The sequence below is a fragment of the Schistocerca piceifrons genome, chromosome X, assembly GCF_021461385.2.
Source record: "Schistocerca piceifrons isolate TAMUIC-IGC-003096 chromosome X, iqSchPice1.1, whole genome shotgun sequence".
NCBI lineage: Eukaryota > Metazoa > Arthropoda > Insecta > Orthoptera > Acrididae > Schistocerca > Schistocerca piceifrons.
The window spans coordinates 503,859,137-503,881,284 of NC_060149.1; the positions used below are offsets into that span (position 1 = coordinate 503,859,137).

Here is a 22,148-nt window from a genome sequence, read left to right on the forward strand (position 1 = left end):
GTTCGAATCCTGCCTCGGGCATGGATGTGTGTGGTGTCCTTAGGTTAGTTAGGTTTAAGTAGTGCCAAGTTGTAGGGGACTGATGACCTCAGAAGTTGCATAGTGCTCACAGCCATTTGAACCAATCTTTTTTTTTGTGGCTACCTGAGTGCAGATAAAACGCACTATGGAGACGGCGGTCATTGGGGCTCTTCTATGGCTATGTACTTTCCTCTTCATGTTTACCTCATCCTTACTTCAGTTTCAGCTAAGTTGGGTCGGCCAAGACCAATGAAATCTAACCATTATTGGGGAAAATACACTAAAGAACGAAGAAGCGCTTGGTGAGTTGACAAGTTCGACTATTTAACACATTTTCCTTGTGAATCCTCCGTAATTCTTACTCTTATTTCATGCCCAGTTAAAAAGTGCGCTTGCACGTGCCAGATGACAGATTCCTTTCCTTCTTCTCTTCACAAAATCCTTTCGTGAGTTCGCTGGGTTATTTCTCGCGTTCCTTTAACAACTGTTTCCCCAACTGTTCCCCCCGCCCAACTGTTCCCCCCCCCCCAACTGTTCCCCCCCCCCAACTGTTCCCCCCCCCCAACTGTTCCCCCCCCAACTGTTCCCCCCCCAACTGTTCCCCCCCCCAACTGTTCCCCCCCCCAACTGTTCCCCCCCCCAACTGTTCCCCCCCCCAACTGTTCCCCCCCCAACTGTTCCCCCCCCCAACTGTTCCCCCCCCCAACTGTTCCCCCCCCCAACTGTTCCCCCCCCCAACTGTTCCCCCCCCCAACTGTTCCCCCCCCCAACTGTTCCCCCCCCCAACTGTTCCCCCCCCCCAACTGTTCCCCCCCCCAACTGTTCCCCCCCCCAACTGTTCCCCCCCCCAACTGTTCCCCCCCCAACTGTTCCCCCCCCCAACTGTTCCCCCCCCAACTGTTCCCCCCCCCCAACTGTTCCCCCCCCAACTGTTCCCCCCCCCAACTGTTCCCCCCCCCCAACTGTTCCCCCCCCCCAACTGTTCCCCCCCCCAACTGTTCCCCCCCCTCCAACTGTTTCCCCCCCCCTCCAACTGTTTCCCCCCCCCTCCAACTGTTTCCCCCCCCCTCCAACTGTTTCCCCCCCCCTCCAACTGTTTCCCCCCCCCCTCCAACTGTTTCCCCCCCCCTCCAACTGTTTCCCCCCCCCCTCCAACTGTTTCCCCCCCCCCTCCAACTGTTTCCCCCCCCCCTCCAACTGTTTCCCCCCCCCCTCCAACTGTTTCCCCCCCCCCCTCCAACTGTTTCCCCCCCCCTCCAACTGTTTCCCCCCCCCCCTCCAACTGTTTCCCCCCCCCTCCAACTGTTTCCCCCCCCTCCAACTGTTTCCCCCCCCCCTCCAACTGTTTCCCCCCCCCTCCAACTGTTTCCCCCCCCCCTCCAACTGTTTCCCCCCCCCCTCCAACTGTTTCCCCCCCCCCTCCAACTGTTTCCCCCCCCCCTCCAACTGTTTCCCCCCCCCCTCCAACTGTTTCCCCCCCCCTCCAACTGTTTCCCCCCCCCTCCAACTGTTTGATGTGCAGCTAGTATTTGAAGTCTTTCATCCAGTTATGTGATGTTCATTGCTTCTAACCAAGCAAGCTTCAATTTTTGTTTAATATGTTCAACACTAAGGCGACAAATCATGGGACAGCGATATGCACATATACAGACGGCGGTAGTATCACGTACGCAAGGTATAAAGGGTAGTCCGTTGGTGGAGCTGTCATATGTACTCAGGTATTCATGTGAACAGGTTTCCGACGTGATTATGGCCACACGATGAGAATTAAGACTTTGAACGCAAAATCTTAGAGCTAGACCTATGGGACATTCCATAATGGATGTCATTAGGGAATTCAATATCAAGAGATCCAGTGTCAGGAGTGTGAAAAGAACACCGAATTTGAGGCATTACCTCTCATCACGGTTACCACAGTGGCTGACTGCGTGCGCTTAACGACCGAGAGCAGCGACGTTTGCGTAGTTTTCAGCGCTACCAAACGAGGAACACTGCGTAAAATAACCGCGGAATTCAGTGTAGGATGTACGACAAACTTAACTGTTAGGACAGTGCGGGGGAAATTGGCGTTATGAGCTATGGCCGCAGACGATCGACGCGAGTGACTTTGCTAACAGCACGTCGCGTGCAGCGCCTCTATTAGGCTCGTGATCATATTGGTTGGACCCTAGACGACTTGAAATCTGTTTTCTGGTCGGACGAGTCCCGGTTTCAGTTGGTAAATGCTGATGGTAGGGTTAGTGTGTGGCGCAGACCCCACGAAGCCATGGACCCAAGTTGCCCACAAGGCACTGCGCAATCGTGTTGGCTCCGTAATGGTGTTGGCTGTGTTTACGTTGAATGGACTGTATCCTCGGTTATGTTCAGCTACTTGGAGACCATGTGTAGCCATTCATGGACTTAATGTTACGAAACAATGATGAAATTTTTATGGATGATAATGCACAATGTCAATGAGCCACAATTGTTCATGATTGGTGTGAAGAACATTCTGGACAATTGGAGCGAATGATTTGGCCACCCCGATCACCCGACGTGAATCCCGTCATACATTTGTGGGACATAAGAGAAGTCAGTCCGTGCACAAAACCTAGCACTGGCAACACTTTCACAAGTATGGGAGGCTATAGATGCAACATGGCTTAGTATTTCTGCAGAGGTCTTCCAACGGCTTTCTGAGTTTCCATGCCACCGAACCGCCGAATCTTTCCATCAGTAAATGGGGTATGTTCTCAACTGACTCGGTTGTTTTAACCCCCTCCACTGACGGAATGACCCGCTTCCTACTTCCGTATGTATAAAGCCAATACGGACTTGTAGCTGTCACGCCTTTGCGCTTACTGCTACGTATTTTAACCGTAAATAGCTCAGCCCTAATGGTAAGAGGTAGTAGTGAATTCACGTTATTAATCTTTGAAGACAGCACAGCTGCCACAAGCTCAGCTCACTTTTATTCCACTCCTACCCTCGCCATTGCACCACATTAATTAGGTGCTACATGGACCTTGCTAAATTCACTTGCGTATACATTTTTGACCGTTACTCGCCAGTATTTACCTAATGATTAGTACACTCCTAACCGGACTATTTCCCAAAGAGCTGTGATGATTGAACGGGTTCGATCCACGGCCTACAGTGCCCTACAGTTCACACGGTAACACTGCCTACCTGACCCACCTAACTTGGTAGTGAGCTTATGTATCCAATCACCACTGCTAGCAGCAGTGGGTAATCCTATCAGCACGACGAGAGCAGCAGACTTACCGTCGAATCCTCCTGAAAATACTTATAACTACGGTCGCCAGCTCTGAAGGAGCAAAAGAATAAATCAATTTTTTGGCTCGTTTCAAAGTGAAACGGCTTGAGTTGAATCTAAACTTAATTCTGAATATTACTATTTCTGATCATTCTAGGTGATTCTACCAAGCAAATACTCTCTCAATTTCTGTGAGTTGGCTTGGTAATTACTACCAAGACAATTTATGCAACTTAGGTTAACAAAATTCTATCCTTCAACTTATTTAATGAATTTGGATATTACTCTTTGGAGAATTGATATAGAATTAGTTAAGTGACTTTACTTGAATGGTTACTCAGAAAAATTTAAGTAACTATAAATAGGCGACTCATTCTGGTGTGACCATTGCTCTTTTCAACATTCTTATACGCTAAAGTATTCTACACCCAAAAGAATTGCAAATGAAAGAGGCGATGGTGGCCTCAGTCTGATTTCACTACACTATGTTTCAGGTTACTACACTTTACAATGAACAACATGCGTCGTAATTTTACTCATTACTATATTCTGTCCTCTGCACTTGCATAAAAGAAAACTGGTATTCTCCTTTTACATGTATACAAAGTTCGACTTAACAATTGCAAGCAGTCTTGCCTTGGGTAGACGTGTCGGTGCTGGTGGTGAGATGCATGTGGCTAACGCAGCTCTTCACGCCTCATGCCCTCAATGGCGGCTGGAACTACGAGCTTTAGCACTCGTATAAGCTACTGCACGTCCGCCATAAATCTGGGCGCAGGAACTCTTACAATCAGCCCCAGTGGCATAGACGGCTTTGCCAACCATTCGTCGCATTCTACTCCACAAGCGGCGACGATATTCGCCTCTTCGCTGTTGCACAATCACTTTTGCGTGAGCACAGTTACGCACGTCCGGTCACGTCAACCCTCCCCAGGCCATCTCATTGTTCAGTCCCTGTGTCTCCAGCTACCTCTAGCTACGCTCATATCACCAAGAGTGGGGGCGTTCCCCTACCACCTTTTCACCGAAATCATTTAGTATTTAAGAATATTTATATTTATTACCCTGGAGTTCATACCAGTCATAATAATTTACTACTAGCGCTTTATAACATTAAATCATACAGTAATAGCTTATAATTACCAAGAAAAAGAGTACATTTGACTCCGAGAGCTTAGTGCATTGTCTGACAGGCAGCGCTAATTCCCAGTTTCGCCAATAGATGGCATCAGGGTGCACTCCCTGGCAGTCTCACACCAGCGCGCCCGTTTCCAACGCGCGGGCTTCGAATTACTGTCAGCCCACCATCATTTCAGTTCCGTTACAAGTTGTTGCACTACGCTGAGCAAAAGGTGGTCGAGCACGATATCAGGAGGCATCCATGACTTTAGTCACCGCAGTGAATTAAGTAGTTTAAGTTAAAAGGGTGTTTCCCGTTCCTTAGACGTGACGGTAGAACTTAAGTGTCTTCTGCACATTGCATCAGTGAACTTGTCTGTTGCCGCGTAGAGGTCTATAGTTTCTTTCAGTCCATATGAAATTTATAGTAATCGTACCATAAATTTTTCTGAATTTTTCACTCTTCGTTCTGAAGTTTATTAGTTTTTAAATGACTTGCTAGAGATGTAGTTTGCGGTATTATAATTCTTCACGAAAACGAACTGTTTCGTTACCACGAAGTACCGCATCACACGATATCACTCCTATTGTTGTAATTTCATATTACTTTACACGTTTGCTCGAGTATTATGGCTCATTCTAAATAGGATTTACTGTCTAGTCCAGACGGTAGTAAGATTTATCGGAGATATTTAAAAGAAAACAAAATAGGATTTGTCTCATATTTTGTTTTTAGTTCCATTTTTTATGTAAATTTTCCATCAAATGATTATTCTCATAGTTGGAGGACCGAGCGAAGTGGCGCAGTGATTAGTACACTGAACTCGAATTCGGGAGGACGACGGTTCGAACCCGCTTCCGGACATCATAATTTAGGTTTTCCGTGATTTCGCTAAATGGCTTCGGGTAAATGCCGGGATGGTTCCTTTGAAAAAGCACAGCCGGCTTTCTTCCCCATCCTTCGCTAATCCAATGGGAGCGATGATTTCGCTGTTTCATCCACTCCACTCAAATCAACCAAGATATTTACAGGCCTGTCTCTTGTAACTTTCCTATGGCGTATTTGGTTTCTTCACTATCCGTAGCGAAGACAGGGACTGAGAAAGTGACGATCTGTCTAAGTCTCGAGGCCTACTCCCCGATTTCTTTCCACAATTCTCTGATGACTTTGTCTAACACTACACTAAACAGAAGTGGAGAGGTCACCACCTTGTCAAGCATATGTACTTACTTCAACAGGCTCAGATATTTCTCGAAGGTATTTGAGATGTCTCCATAGTCTGGTAGACTAGTTCTCTAGTCTTCCTGTTTCTTCTGAGCTGTTCTAAAGTGTCCACAATAGTTTGTCATGTAATAAACCTTCTTAAAGATCACAAAGGTGACACGTTTGTTGGTACTTCGATATATTCTTAATACTGTCTTTCGACACCGAATCTGCTCGACACTACTTCTCCTGCAGCCTGCTTGATAATCACCAGTCAAGTGTTCTGCTTGCTGTTCAGTACTGTTATTTAATGTGGCCTGTTACTCTTTTCCGTAGCTGCCTATCGTGATCTTGTGGGGTATCTGTGAGCAGTGGCAGATTACGAGAACATTTGTTGACGCGTGCTGCACAAAGCAGAAGCTGAACGGAGGCAGTAATTGTTTCTCGAAGCGCCACATGTTAACGCTTCTTAACTGGCACGCGCGAACGCAGTGACGAAACCTGCTGTACTTTGCGGGCTGGTTTACGGTATAACATTATCTGGTCTTAGGAATGCTGCTCCAATTTCGAGGAACGCACTCTAAGAACTATTTTATAGCACAGAAACACTGAATTTCCGATAGTTCTTGAAGTCAACACGATATTCAGTTCAGAATGTTCCGTGCGGTAGGGATATTTTTATAAGTCAGTTTTTGCCTAGCTCATAGTCACATATTTCAAACTACTGTAGAAGATTAAATAACCTCTCCTAGATGTGCATCGCACTGCGGCTTTTTCTTTCTTTAGGTCGTAGGACCATCAGAGGCAGAGCTAGTCCCTTAAGTCACTATATTTATACTGCGCAGAAGGAGTTCAGAGAGACGAAAACGAGGCGTTCTCCGTATAATGTACATAAGACAACATTAAAGTTACAAATATTCTGAAGTGAAACTATTGAACCTAATACAGAGATATCGAAAGGAAGCTTTAGAAGTTTCATCTGAAAACCTGAGGTTTATCAGTCACATTTTTTTCTATTCTGTTGTAGCATACGGTTAAAGAACGTACAAAATACATACATCTGTAGAGTGATGAAGGAAATAATATAAATATGTAATCTTTTCTCCTCTTGCTAGTGTTTACTGCTATGATTTATTCTGAACGAGTCAGTTTTATTGAACACCAATCCGATTTGGTGGAGAGTGGTGGTGCTGAAGAGAGGTGGGCGAGAGGTTACTGTCTGTGTACTGCGGTTAAGATGGTAGCCCTAGTATTCCTAAATGCATGAACAGTGACCAACAGGAAATTCGCTGCCTGACACTGATAGTCGTTGTCTAAGCTAACGACATGCTTTGGAATCTGCATCTTCGTACCTGTTCCGAACACCACTGTACTGTACATTGCAGATACTTCGTAACTGCATTGTCGACTTATTGCCCTATTACATTCACGCATGAAATGACAAAAAATGGCTGTCGATATTCCTCTGTACATGCCCTACTCTCTCCTTATTTTTCATGGTCCCTGTGCGACACAGGCGATGGAGACAACACATTCGTTCCGCATCCTCGGATACAGAGTCTCTAAATGCACCCAAGACGATTTCGTAATACCGTCGCAGTTTTTTAAGTTTCTTCGTTTAAGTTCCATAAGAATCTGAAAAGTCCCATATGGGCTCCAATAGCCCATTAATAAATTGCAAGGTGGCGTAGTGGTTAAGGCAGTGAACTATTCGGGGTGCGTGCACTTCAGATCCCCAGCCAGGTTTCTATTTTCCATTGGTTCATTAACTCTATTAAAACGAACATCGGGATGGTTCTTTAGAAAAGGACACGTCCGATTCCGCTCTCCTTGATCACGCTTGTCCAATCAGATTATGCTCCGTCTTTGATGGCAAAGTCGTAAAAGGGACAGTAAACTCTGATCTCCACACCTTGCTTCGAACTGTTGAGATCATCGCTGCGCGTCTGCATTCGTTTGCTTTTCGCTGCAGTGTCTACGCAGCTAATATCGTGAGAAAAACAAACTGATGACTCCATAATTACAATAGAAATCGTAAGGCAGTGCAGCACAAATAGGCGGATTCTGTTTTCCTGAACTGATCAAAAATGAAAGTCGCTTAACTGAAAAGTGGAAAATGAGACGAAGTGTGCCAAAGGGCAAAGGACAAAGACTGATTAACATTTACACGGCAATCCAAAGAAATACTTCTGTTCTTTCTCCCTAGCGACGAATTTTGAGGGAGATATTCGTATGCTGGCAGCGGTGAAACTCTGATACGACCAGGACTGTGACGGTACGTAAATGCTGAGAAAAACGTAAAATTGTCAAATTTTAATTGATGGGGAAATATGCAAAATAAGTAGCGCAAAATTAATATTGAAGATTTTATACATGGCTGCGTGGTCAGCGACCATTTACAAAGCAAAATTAAACCAACAACAGCCCTTTGTCGCAAAAAATAGGTCTTTGGACCTAGATTCGGCACTATTATGAGTGCCTTCAGCAGATGTAAAACACTCAAACTGATTGTCGCGTATAACATAAATATCAGGCGATAAGGTTTGTCACAAAATTTTTGAAATAGAATACGTAGAAGGAAAGCCACTATCGACTGCTCACACATGTCGAGCTACGGGTAGTCTGATGCTTATTTTTTGCGACCGAGGGCTGTTATTGCTTTAATTTAAATATTGAAGAAATGATACGTCGATGCAGGAAGAGCTGACGAGTGAAGAAGTTGCTTCAGCTTGCACACGGCTGAGCTGCACACTAAGATGCTTTCCGCATGGAAAGAAATTTCTCAGCTAATGACTCATTTGTTTATCCACAATATTCATCAATAGCAATTTCTGTTCTTCACACAACAGACAAGTATCTGACTAACCTGTTAGCTGTCCTGTGGAAATGAGAAATTCCGTAATCTCTACTTAAAAAGAGACTTATTCTTATGCTGATGTGGGTTTATTGATACTTGCAGTGTATTGCGGTTTATCTTTAATCTCTTTGCTGTTCGTGAAATCGGTTGATTACCAAATCTACTTAACCTTTGTTTTTGCTGCTAATAAGTCTTGGCTTTATTCTGTCACGAGTCTTCTCTTGTTTCAGTTACTCATGGGTGGCTGGTGGAATAGGTACAGCTTCAGATGCCAACCCGTCGACTACTCGAACGATCCCGTCGCTCTCAGGGTGAGTATATAACACACTAAATGTCAGAAATTCTGCGTCTATCAGGGTTATTCGAAGGAAAGGGTTCTCTCTCTCTCTCTCTCTCTCTCTCTCTCTCTCTCTCTCTCTCTCTTCAAGAACAACAGTAGTCTCAAATACAGCTTAAAGACAAAAGGGATGTATAATTAAGCCCAATAAACTTTCACTTTCTCAAGATACTCATAAGGATTGTTAACAATACGTGCTGATTTTTGTATAATGATTAAATTTGAACCGTAAATGTAGTCCAAAAGACATCACTTAATTAGTAGTGCACCAGGGCATAGTGTTAGGCTGCCTGTGACTTTCCCTGCACGCTATAATTTATTTGATTTTAGCAGGGAAGTTAAAACAGCTCTGGTCTCACTCGACACTGCTCGCACCGAAACAGTTTCTGTGGTATCGCCATCTGTATGTCTAGTAAAGCCAACCAATGCCCTTAAATAGTGCAAGGATTCTCATTACCAGTTATTCGTTAGACACAATTTCTTCAGGTCTACCTGTCCCGAAAATTCTGTCTCTTGCTCTCCACTGCAGTGCATTCGAAGATAAGGTGCGATACAGTTTATTCACTCTCATCACACAGCCTACATTTAGGATCTTCTTCCATTATACCCACTGTATGTAAGGGTCTTTTGAAATTCCCATGGCCGGTCATCAGTCAGACCACGAGTTTAATCTCTTTCCTGTTCAAGCCCAGGCTTACAGAGCTTCTTTTAAAACACGGCTTTGGCATCATTACCTTCCCATGTTTTTGTTTATAGATCTTGATCCAGCATTCTACGTGCTGTCTTCTGAGCCAGTTCCGTAGGTATAGCTTGATCATAGCCTTGGTGATTGTCAGGACAGGTTCCGGTCCAATGAAGGGAGTCTTTGGTCCCATCCTGCCAATCTGATGCCGGCACGGTAGCTCAGCGTGTTGGGTCAGAGAGCTGCCTGGCCTCTGTAATAAACAACTGAATGAAAGCATCAACAACGAACTTCAACGGATGTTATGTGACGTCCGCAACGACCAAATACAACGATCAGCCACGAAAAAAAATAAACAATCTGTCGGCTTCTTCATTGCCACCGACCCCTGAGTGGCCAGGAATCCTCACAAGGTTTACCCAATTGCTTCCCCCTAGCTCCACCAGAACCCTGTGACATTCTGCAACAATCTTAGATCTTGATGCAGGAGCTGCCAATGATTTCAGGGCTGCCTGGTTGACTGAATAGATGCAGATGCTACGGTCTTTCTAGCACCTACTCACGTTCTCCTCCACACACGTCCTGATTGCAGTGATTTCGGCTTGGAATACTAAGGCCAGTTTTCCTAGAGAGATGATGCCCTTCTGTCTTGGCTGAACGCTGTACACCCTGGCCCAGCGCCTTGGTCTGATTTCGACCCATTAGTGAACCAGACAATATCCCCCATATAGTGTCGAACTGTTTTTTTTACACTGCTCCCTGCTTCCAATTATTGTATTGACTTGTTGAAGCAGTTGGGAGTTATTATATAGTCGACCGGCATCTCCCCAACCATTCCTATATTTACCTCCCTCACTATTTTAGTGTGTGATTCTGGATATCCCAATGAGATCCAGTTTTTATCAGTTTTGAGCCTGTATGCATCGCTGCTGCCACCATTTTGACCCAAATTTGTAAGAGAGGCATAACCAGCATGGTTTTCATCCCAGCAGTTGGTGTGTTGTTAATGCCATCTTTTATGGCTAAGCAGGCTAGTCTCTGCACCTTAGCAAGCTCCTTAGCTGCAACCTGCTGTTCTACCTTCTTCCACCACACTGTCTTCGTAGGAGATCCTAAGTCTAACGACCGTGGTGTATATCTAGTGCGTACCTCTGCGGCTTAGGCCCCCGTTTTTGCCACAAGCTCTTCTGGTACTCAATACTGCACATTTCGCCTTGGAGAAGATGCTCTGTATATGAAGGGTCCATGTTAGTTTCTCATCTAAGGTTACCCACAGATATTTCACTATTTCACTATCCCCTTAACAGGTAGTTTCATCGAAAATCTTTAGATTCCAACTTAAGTGTTGGATATGCTCCTTCGTGAATGGTACCACAACAGTCTTCTTAGAATTAACCCTTAGATCCTGTTTCCTGCACAAATCTTGCACAATGTCCAGCTCCCCTTGTGCCATATTCCTGACTGTGTCAGTAAATTTGCCAAGTATTACAATGACAAGATCAGCTGTGTATTCTTGGCAAAAGCATTGTCTGGAATTTAGTTCCTTGATGAGCTCGTTCACCACTAGATTCTACAATAAAGGGGGCAAATCTCATTGTGGACAACCTCTAGTGGTGTTAGTTACCATCTTCTCATTCATCATGGTGGCCTCTACCTTCTTCCACTAAGAATGGCCATAGTCCACCTACATATAGTGGTTCCTAGGTCATGCACCTCTGCTGCCCTAACCATGGAATCGAAGGTTATGTTACTAAAAGCCCTCTCTATGTCCAGGAAGATGCAGAGGGCTATTTCCTGAAAGTGAAGTGCTTTGTCCACCTTCCCAACGAATTGGTGGAGAGCTGTCTCACAAGATTTACCTGGTTGATATGCATGTTGGTTTGAATATAGAAGAGCCCTAGTCAGCCTCCTCTCCCCAACATGTACATTAACCAGTTTTTCCAGTGTTTTAAGAATGGAAGAGGACAGACTGATTTCTTTCATATCCTCGGTCTTGGTATGAACAGTTCTCCCTGGCTTTGGAGTAAAGACAACCTTCACTACCCTCCAGGCGTTGGGAATGATTGCTGCTGCTAGGCTAACCCTGGATAACTTGCATAGGACTCTTAAAAGATTCTCTCCTGCCTATTGCAGGAGAGCTGGAAAGATTCCATCTGGGCCAGGTGACTTGAACGGTTGGAATGTTCCCACTGCTCATCGGATTTTAGTAAAGTCGGCACACTCCTTGGCCGATTCCCACTCGTCTCTTAGAGTGCCGGAGAACCATTCTCTCTCAGGGATCGCATTCTGGTCTGTGTTATCCGCCAGAGCATGTTGAGGGAAGTGAGTTTTGAGGAGCAATTCCAGTCTCTCATGAGCTGCCTTTGTATATCCCCCATCCTCCTTCCTCAACGTACCTCCTGGATTAGTTGGTACTCTTGTGAGGATTTTGTGAAGTCTGGCTTGAGCAACAATGCCCTTCACTTCCTTACAGAATGCCTCCTTTGCTTGTCTAATTGCAAGATTGTAGTTGACAAGGGCCTCACGATATTTTGCCCATTGCCCTTTGTCTCACAACGTTAAACAGTCTTCGTATCTGTCTGCTTTGTGTTTCCAAGTTTTTGTTCCACCAAGGCACACTCATGTTTGTGCACTTCTTGGTGATTGAGCAGTTGTTGTGGTAGGAGGTCACTATGGCAGAGGTTACAGCTTCTGCTGCTTCCTCAAACTCTACTGGTTTCCTTATCGAGGTTTTAATTCTCGATGAGCTTAACTCCAGGTCCCTCCTATATATTTCCCAGTCTGTTTCCCTGGGATTCCTATAGGCCATGGTCCTTCTGATTCCCATTTGAACTTAATGTACATGTGGTCTGATGAGGATGGCTCTAACGCCACATGCCTTTGTTTGATATAGCTGCCCATCATCAAGGACCCAAAGGTTATGTCAATAACTTCTTCCCTTCTGCTGTTTCTGAATGTAGGTTCATCACCCCTATTCAGGACCTCCAAGTTGTTAGATATGAGAAATTCAAGAAGATACCTCTACTGTTGGTGTCCTTGCTGCCTCACATCAGGTTGTGGGCATTGGCATCACATCCAACCAACAGTTGGTCGCCTTGTTGATGGCAAGCTTCCATCAGTTTCCTCACCTCCAGAGGAGGAGGAGACCTGCCTTCTTAAGGAAGGTATGCTGAGGCCCAAAAAATTTCCCTTGTGATCAAGTTGCTGCATCCTGATGGTCATCAGGTCCCTGGAACAGAAATCCATCATTGACATGGAAGAAATTCCATTTTTAGATTTCTAGCATAAATCAGCTTATCTCCAGTACGACCAAGGCCCAATACACCCCAGTTATGTAAGTAGGGTTCTTCTATCAGGGCCACGTCCACTTCCTGTGACCCCAGGCGACAGCTTAGGGCAGCAGTGGCCCCTTTACTTTGGTGCAGATTGTTCTGCAGCATCTCAAGTCTCCATCTTGCAGCCATCATTGCTTTTCAGGTCTTGCTCTCGCATCGCCTTCAGGGACTTCTCTCAGACCTCCACCACAAGGGTTTGTCTTTCCGGTACAACCGTTTGGTTAATTACTCTCAAATCCTCTGTCGAGACTTTTGGGTTCTGAACCCCTATTTTCACGAACAGAGTCTTTGGAGGGACATCCTTAATGATCTTTGTTGCCCATATTGATACCTTTGCGGTCTTAAGAAGTTCAGCTGCCATCTTGACCAGCAGCTTCACATCCTCCCATGGTGATATCATGGGTACCTTATCCTTGAGCTGCCCCATCCCCCCCCCCTCCAATCTTTTCAAAGAGGGCCAGCTCCTGCTGTGATGTGATACTTACTACCAGTGGATAGCTGCCTTGGATAACTGCCATCCTAAAAACCCAGAATGCGGTACTATAGGTCTCTTTCTTGCCTTCACTTTTTCTGGACTCACTTATCTTGTGAGGAGGGAGTCTGATTCCTCCATTACTATCTTGTTGCCTGTCTTTGACGTTAAGGGGGTCTGCGTATCTCCTTCAACCTGAGACAGTTTTTTCTTGGGTCTTGGGTTCAACCCCTTTTAATTCCCTCCACTTTTGTTTGGGAAGCCATTTTTTTCCTTCCTTCTGTTTCCGTTCCCTGATAAGTTTCCTCCTCTGGGCCCCAGGCAAGGCTTTAATCTTGATCTGGTCCAACTTCTCAGTTACAGTTCCCACTTCTTGCTAATTTCTAGACACTGATTCAGTAGTGGGAGTGCATTCCATCGGTCCTGACCCTGATGTTAGGGTGTCTGAGGTCTCAGTTTGTTTTCAATTATTTTCATCAGTCGTGTACATCTTGGTACCACAAGATTTGGGGGTCTACACGGTCCACACCTCGGAAACGCCGCGCAGTGTAAGGCTACTTACTCAGGGAGGTCCTGGTATCCCTGAGTCTCCATTTGCGACACATCTTCCAATGTGCTGCGCACTCCTCAGCAAGGATCTCATCACACCTTGGGTCGGGGAAGGGAATTGGGTAAGGACTAGGAGTGGATAAGGAAGACAGGATGTTATGGAGCACTTTTAGTCTGATCCATCAGCTAAGGCCTTCCTGGTAGTAGGTCCTCTACCTTCGGTATAGCCCTCAGATTCACGCGGATACGCAAGCTTCTCCGCCCACACAGAGCTTCGTCAAGTTGGTGTCCCCAGGAGAGGACATGCTACAATCCTTTAAAGTTAATTAGTAACAGACCGAAAGCAATTTTATTTTCAATTTTTTGACAGGAATAAAATAGGTACAGAGCAATTACCATTAGCAAATTTTAGCAATATCAAAAAGTTTCTCTATTGTGAAGACAATTTGTGAGAAAATGGATTCAGGTACTTCTTTAATGTATAAGTATGACGAAGTTGGCCAATATTTTACATTTAGTCACTCAACAGATGTGAACAAAACCTGCTGGTAGGAAGTCTCACATATGTCACAATTACGTACAGAGTATTGGTTGAGAGTTGATCCATAGGAACTTAACGTAACAAATCGGCGTATACATGTATGTTGCTGCGAATGAGGTAGAATATAGAGGGTCATCAGTACAAGCAACTAGATTACATTACCTGTAGGATTGTGGAAGTTATGGCTCGGAAATATACTTTCATCTTTTGTTACATTGGCTTTTTATATGAACTAAGAGTTCGAATATACAAAGAGTACAAATAAGATATCGTCAATTTCGAATTTCAGAATGAATTTTCCCTTTTGAGAGTACGCTGATTCGATACTTCTTGGTAGATAAAAACTGCGCCGGATCGAACTCTAGCACGAAACCTTTGCCATCCGCAGATAGTCAATCTACTGGCAGCTATCCTGGGACTCCCGACACGCCCTCGCAGCTTTACTTCTGGGAGTCTGGACAGTAGGAGGGGGGTCTGGCAGAAGCAAAGCTGTGAGGGCGTGCCTGGAGTCGTTAGAAAATAGCTCGATCGGAAAGATTCCGTATTGGAATTCCAGGCAGGCACAGAATCTTAATATACTAGGAAATTTCAGGATCGTATTTGATGCTACTAGATTATTGCATTACACAGATGTATGTGATGAACTAAAATCGGGTGTAGCTTGACTTCAACTAATCAGATTTCGTTGGTGCAACCAGGCAGTTATAGTCGCTGCCAGAGACGGAGATTGGAAAAAACGCCGGAATCGCCTGGAACAGGGCTCTGGTCACGACATAAGATGGGGCTTAAGATGAGCGAGTTTCGAATACTATTCTGCCCATACAGATTTAGGTTTTCTGCGATTTTGATAAATCGACTAATGGACTAGCTTGTTCAAAATATTACAGCAAACAGGCAGTTATGAAAAAGCAACGATTATGGGAAGGCTTGAATGAATTCACTATTACAGCAAGAATATTTGCGCATCATCTTATGGCTATACTCCTAGCCGAAATAATTACGCTGTAAACATTAAGTAATGGGTCTCAAAAGTGTTAAATTACGAGGAGTATTCGGAAAGTAAGGTCCATTAGACGCTAAGTGGAAACCATTGTGAAAATCCGATGGAACTTTGCACAGATGTGTTGGACAGTGTCTTTAGTGTGCCTGTCGATCTCTTCATGTCGCTCTTTTCAGTTCAGAGCGCAAAGCGATCACGTAGAAATGCTTAAAACACCGTCTCCCGCAAGGTATGTGGATCTGGTGAGAGATTTCGCCTGAAGGTATGCAGACCATGTAACATAAATGTTATGCGTTTCTTTCTTAAATACAATTCTCGGCCGCATTCTGCAGGGGCAATGAAGACGCTCCTGCAGCGTTTTCGATGGGAAGTGTTTGAGCACCCACAATAGAGCCCTTAATTGGCTCCCTCCGATGTTTCTCTGCTCACATGTACCGCTGGCTACGAAGACAACATTTTGGCACAAACAACGGAAGTGAGACCAGCTTAGAGAAGTGACGGAAAGCACAGGCCGCTGCTTTCTGTGACGAAGGTACTGGAAAGTTAGTACAACGCCACGACAAATGCCTTAAGTAGGAGCGGTGACTATCGAAGGTGTGGCTAACTGTTTCGAATAATTTATTTTTTTTAATTTTCGCTGTAGTTGTCATTTCGCGACTGATCGGACGTTGCTTTCCGAACAGCCCTTGTACTTTGAGGATTATTTAGTATCTTCGTCCACAGGTTCCAGCTAAGCTTAATACTCCAGCTTCCATGTGTACAGGCGTATACGTCGGTTTTAACAAGCGAGTTTTGTGGAAATCTTGAGAAACAGCTAGTAAAGAAGTAAAAAGACAGGAAATTCGGTCAGGGCGTCTTCAGGAACATTAAGAGATGGACAAGGGTTCAAATCCCCGTCCGGTGTCCAAAATTAGGTTTTCTCGGTATTCTTGAAATCATTTATAGGGCAAATGCATCGATGGTTCCTTTGATAAAGAAGTGGTCGATTTCCTTCCGCCGTCAGAGCTGGTGCTTCAATCTTTAATGAGATCGTCGACGGGATGTTAAACTCCGCTGTGGCCGAGAGGATCTAGCGCTTCAGTCCGGAACCGCGCTGCTGCTACTGTCGCAGGTTCGAATCCTGCCTCGGGGATGGATGTGTGTGACGTCCTTAGGTTAGTTAGGTTTAAGTAGTTCTAAGGGACTGATGACCTCAGAAGTGAAGTCCCATAGGGCTCAGAGCCATTAGAGATGGAACAAACGCTAAGATGGGTAATGACTTCGGCCGTGGATTTTGAAGAAACCATCTTGATATTTGCCTAACGTAATTTACAAAAAGAACTGCGAAAGTTGTTCAGAACGTCTGAACGAGAATTAGAAACCAGGCGACACCGAATACGAATATAAATCACTCCACGCCGCAGTTAGGTGGATGAAATGTGTGTTAGTCAAACACCCCATTGGCATAATCTAGACTATTTCAAATTCCGTTTGGAACCTGCAACACATACAAACACATGTGCTGCGCCTTTGTAGAATGCTCATTTTCTGTTGTCTAAACTGGGGTTCATCACCCTGAAATGGATTAATACATGCAAAGTGAACGAGTACTTCGAATAACTTTCGGATGGGGTAGTATGGACCAAAACAAGGAAAAAGTGTCTAGTAAATATGGGTTCTAAGTTCTGCCTTCAGGGTTACTAGGCAAGTGCTCATAAGAGATGATTCACAGTAGCGAAGATGAAAAAGTACTCATAGCTCTTAGGCTCGTTATAGACTTTAGCGGATGGTCCTCGCTCCGCCGTCTGCGCGAGGTTGGCAGTCAGGTATTTTTTATGGACGTTTCACAGTTGGCCAGACTGTCTGCACACGTTGGAGCCGTCCGCGCAGCCTCTACGCGCCCCGCAGCGTCAGTGGCTGTTAAATGCACAAGATTAAGTTGCTGCGTGCACAATCGTGCGGATATCACGCGCAGACGAAACAGAAAACATTTCGGCTAAAGTATTTCATTAGTATGGTAATAAGATTGATCAGCAGAGTCTTAGATTCCACTGACTAGCTCGTCATAAGAAAGGACATGCATACGAAAATCATTGTATTTCTCTTCGTCGATACGCGTTATTGGCTACAGTGTAACGAACGATCTTTTCGTACACCTTTGTTCCATAATAGTATCCACTCAAAATCTTCCTTAGTGCGTGTAATTTCTCTTCCTGTATACCAGATAAGCTGAAAACACTTAATTGCAGCGAGCTCGTCTCTATTTGCGAAGAAACATCACAATTACAGAGCATAGAACTTCCCCCCCCCCCCGCCCGACTGTGAAAACCATCGATACCAATCCGCCGCCGCGTACGGAACGCGGAGCGCTGATCACTAGCTTAAGCGTGTAACGGACCTTAAGATGTACCCTTTAGAGCCCATGTTTTCTGAGCATTTTTTATTGGTTCTATCCATATAACTACTTCTGGAAGCTTGTCGTTGGAGTTTTGGTTCACTCTTTACATGGACGAAAAACGGTTTTTGTAGTTCAGAAATAAGGCGGACTAATATCCAAAAGGATTTTATTAAATTTATCGTTGGCCATGGAATCCCAGTCACTAGTATTCAGTAGTTAGCTGAGAATTCTTTCATGAATTGAAAGCAAGCTGTTAACGGAAATAAAAGGCATTGAAGGTTGACAGCTTTGTGTTGGGTGTTAAAACGTTAATACACTGCTCTTTTTAAGAAGAAACAAATATTTAACAACTTCCGTAGAATTGTCTCCATATGCCAGAATCAAACAGCTTGGCCTGTCCGTTATAGCTAAAACTGTTAGTTTTAAGAAATGTAACGTTAATTTATAGTTTAGTGTACACAATAAATAGAACAATGCTGAATAAGTTTCAATATTTTTTCCTACAGATGGCTCGCGCTTGCTGGTGGTACTACTTCTCGAAGTACACGGAGTTTATTGACACGGTAAGAAAAAGTTAAAAAAGGCACTAGCCGTTTAAAATATTTTAAGAACTTAGTAGTAATAAAATATTTCCATTGATTTGCACCACCACCCCCGCCCTCTCACATACAGCAGTATATTTTCAAACAGTAAAATTTACTGGAGGTCTTAAAAAAAATTGTAACCTGCTACCCTAAGTTTCACTGGTTTCCTTGTTAAAATATCACAACTCTTAACTGTTTATTATGTGTGATGGGAAAGCAAAGTAAATACATTGTTGAGCAAATTCAGCACAAAAGTTATGATACAGAATAAAGCAGAGTCCTGTTGAATTTCTAGTTTCCATATTACTGCTCCCCACGTGTCACTACTTTAGAGACCACCGAGACAAGTTGAGACTGATTAGAGCGCGCAAAGAGGCTTCTAAGCAGCCACTCTTCCCAAGCCTTATGCGCGAGTGGAACGGGAAGAAACCAGAACGACCTACAAAGGGAAGCATTTCAGTAGTTAACAAGTTATTACCGTACCCTGAAGAATTTGGACTGCTGCACACCAGTGGATAAGTGTCTCGAATTAAACTGCTCACGAATATGTTAGTCACGTTGCTGCTCGCCCCATAGTGTAGTGTACTCCTCTTTTGATGCGTAATATGCAAGAGATTGGTGACCACCTCTGGATGAGTTCGGCCGAGGTTTGCGGCATTCCTCGATAGACTAATCGTAATGTATACATTCGCTCCTTAACTATAACGATTCGCGAGTGGAACAGAGGGGGAAATATGACTTTGACTCGAATTGTGCCCTCTGCCACTCACCGCTTGGTGGCTAGCGGAGTATATATGTAGATGTAGGTAATTTTTTAATAAATAATAAGCTTTCATAGATTAATGCTACCCCTCCCTCCCAGTAAAATTGCGAATATATGTACTGTCGTAAGACTGGTTTCTAATTTTGGCTTCAACACAGGCGTGTTGTTAGGGCACTTAGTCTGTTACAGTGGCAGTTACCGTGAAGACCAGTGTTGAGTTGATCTGATGGGCCACACAAATTGCCGAACGTAAATTCCTCTAAAATATGGATCACATGAAGTGTTTAGGAGGGAATTGAATACTGAATGTTGTAAGACTGCAATTCAGCGTGTGTTGTCTTAGGCTGCAGTTCCAGAAGTACTTAACAATATGCCTGCCTTACGCGAGTTCTCTGCGACGGCAAGCGGCCAGTTTTTCCGGGTTGTAATTTCCAGACCGCCTCTGGGAAGGAAGCGAGCCACCATTCCGGTTTTCTACCCGTTCTGGGTCAACTTCCAAACGCACTGCCTTGGCAGCAGAGATGATGGCTCAGTTCTACAATCCTGTCCAGAGAGACTTCAAAGCGTATACCAACGCTGATTGTTCTGTTAGGGTAGCGGTAACTGCTCTTCAGTTTCAAGCTAAGTCGTATTAGTCACAAATCAATATATATTTAATATTATTTCCGTGAGTGAAAATAGGTCACCTGGACGATATATTTCATAAGTGTCTATTCGCAGCTACCTATAGAAGCAATTTAATATACAGTCACGGCGTTCAGCAATACCCATAATAGATAGTTCTAACCTTACAGGTAAATTTTCAGTTCCTATTAAGTGTCAGCAGTTATGGATAATTACAGCTGAGTAGACAGCGTTATCTGGCAAAGCGCCACCTCTACTCGTGTGTGAGGAGCCAAAACCACATGTATCATTGGTAATTAAACACTGCCACTGTCTGTTACTGTCTCCCTACACCAATACTAATCCCATGGGCGTATATTTCAACGGCTCCAGGAGTTACATTACTGGAATCCCGTTCTTGTTCTGTAATACCTGCTTATCGCCATCTCGTAAGACGTAGCATCACTAACAGTATTGAATTACGTGTCGAGCGATGTTAGAGCTTCAGAAAACACGTATCTGTTGGTCTATTGTTGGTTTAACTTCAGGTGTCTGGCAAAATACCAACAGCCGTCTAAGGAGACGAGGGTCAGCTGTGGCATTCAGAACAGTCATACCACTTCTGGGACGGATGTAAACAAAAATTTTAATGCTGCTCAACATAACTTCACACACTTCCAAACCAACGGTCCCTATTATATCGGGCCCTTGTTTGCCATATAAACTGTGATGACTTGACGCTATTCAAACCTGGCTGTTGTCGACACAAGAAGACGTATTACTTCAGACGTGTCGACAAATATTATACTGCTAGCCATCTGAATAAAAGCATTGTCATATCGGAAGGGACATTGTCGTCCCAATGTTTTGGGTAGCATTAACTTTAAAACGCAGTACGGGTTGGACTTCTTACAATAATAGTGAAGAAAGTGGTAAATACACCGAAGTTATCGCATATAGCTCTTCAGTAGTTAGTTCTATAAATACAGCAACAGGATCCATCCATAAATCTGATGAAACCATAATTCAGAGCTTACAAATGTTTTCACAGTAATACATCGTCCTCTGTCACCATTTTATTTTCTCTTATCTATTATTGAAAAATGGATTTTACTGGTAAAAATACCGCTAACTTAGAAACTTCAGCCACGGACACCCCGCGATGAAATGCGTGTAGCACAAGGCTTCACATTTATAATCAAATTTACACCTGCGTACAACATTGAATAAGTCGCATTATAGGTAAGTAATTAGTCTGTTGGCTTGAGGAAGTCTGATACGGCCTGGCGTCGTCTAATTTCCTTTACTGTAACGTCTGTAAGTGTTGTACTTCCCTAATACAGTTGATACTGTAGTAAATCCACTGCACTGTGGAATTTTCAACAAAGTTGATTGTGTGGGCCCACATAGTGAGTGCATCTACCATTACAGTGACAACTCTGCCAGGGGTATGCAAAACTACTGCATCTAATACGGCGGCACCAACACAAGTCAACAAAACACACGAATGTACTGCGGGTCCATAGAGTCCACTAAGTGTGACATTTCAGCAATGAGCACATCGTCATAGCCGGGTGCGCCGACTATCTGACCTAGGGCTGCACTTATGATCACGTCTAAGTTATGATGGGGGCAGGTGGAACTTTATGATTGTTGTCTACAATGCGGACGCTATTGCTACGAAATTATCGATCTAGATTTATGTACTTCTGGGGAACATAGTATCAATGGAAACAGTATGACGAACTTCATAAACACATTCATAGTGGATCACCTGTGGAGCTGGCAAATGAAAAGATAAGATTACAGTGGTGAAAGGAGCGCAATATATCTCAACTAGCGATAAATGCAGACACGTAATGTGATTAAGGCAGTCTTGTCTTCTGCTCTCTACCAAACGCAGTTTGCCCATGAACGCGATCCGAGCTCTCTTCAATCTATGAAGCATGATAGAATTTCTTTGGTGGTGGTGGTGGTGGTGGTGGTGGTGGTGGTGGTGGTAATATCGCGCTTTTCATAGCGATTTGTGGTTAAACAAAATAAAGGTGACTTAGGGTCTACTAAACTGTTTGAGGCCTCCCTGTCGATTAAACAGTTCTGGACGTTGCAGTGCTGTGTATACGCCAGCAGGTTATGCATATCAGAGCATAAGATGGGTCGACGTGACAGAATAGCTGAAAGGAACTATCGTGTTTGGAGGTGCTCATGACCACACCGTGAATGACATTTCTCGATCTGTTGGTGTATCAACGCGTCTCTACTAGAAATGGCCCACCACGTGCAGCCATGTTACTCTGTGTACGAGCAGTGGTGGCAAAAAGAATCCTAACTGACAGGGGCCGGAGACGAGTCTCATGCCTTGCCAATGACAGTGGGTTTCAAACCCGACAGGATTCCCTTAATCACTAACTGCAGGTCCATCTCAAGCAGTTTCCGAGTGAACATCGT

General features: G+C 44.4%; 1 protein-coding gene across 1 annotated transcript in view; it reads left to right on the forward strand.

Annotated features, from left to right (window-relative positions):
• LOC124721323 (elongation of very long chain fatty acids protein-like) overlaps nucleotides 1-22,148 on the forward strand; it is a 225,713-nt gene that overhangs the window by 166,483 nt on the left and 37,082 nt on the right. Inside the window, exons 4-5 of the mRNA XM_047246235.1 lie at nucleotides 8,688-8,768; nucleotides 18,257-18,313. Of these exons, the coding sequence (XP_047102191.1) occupies nucleotides 8,688-8,768; nucleotides 18,257-18,313 (138 nt within the window). The remainder of the gene's footprint in view (nucleotides 1-8,687; nucleotides 8,769-18,256; nucleotides 18,314-22,148) is intronic.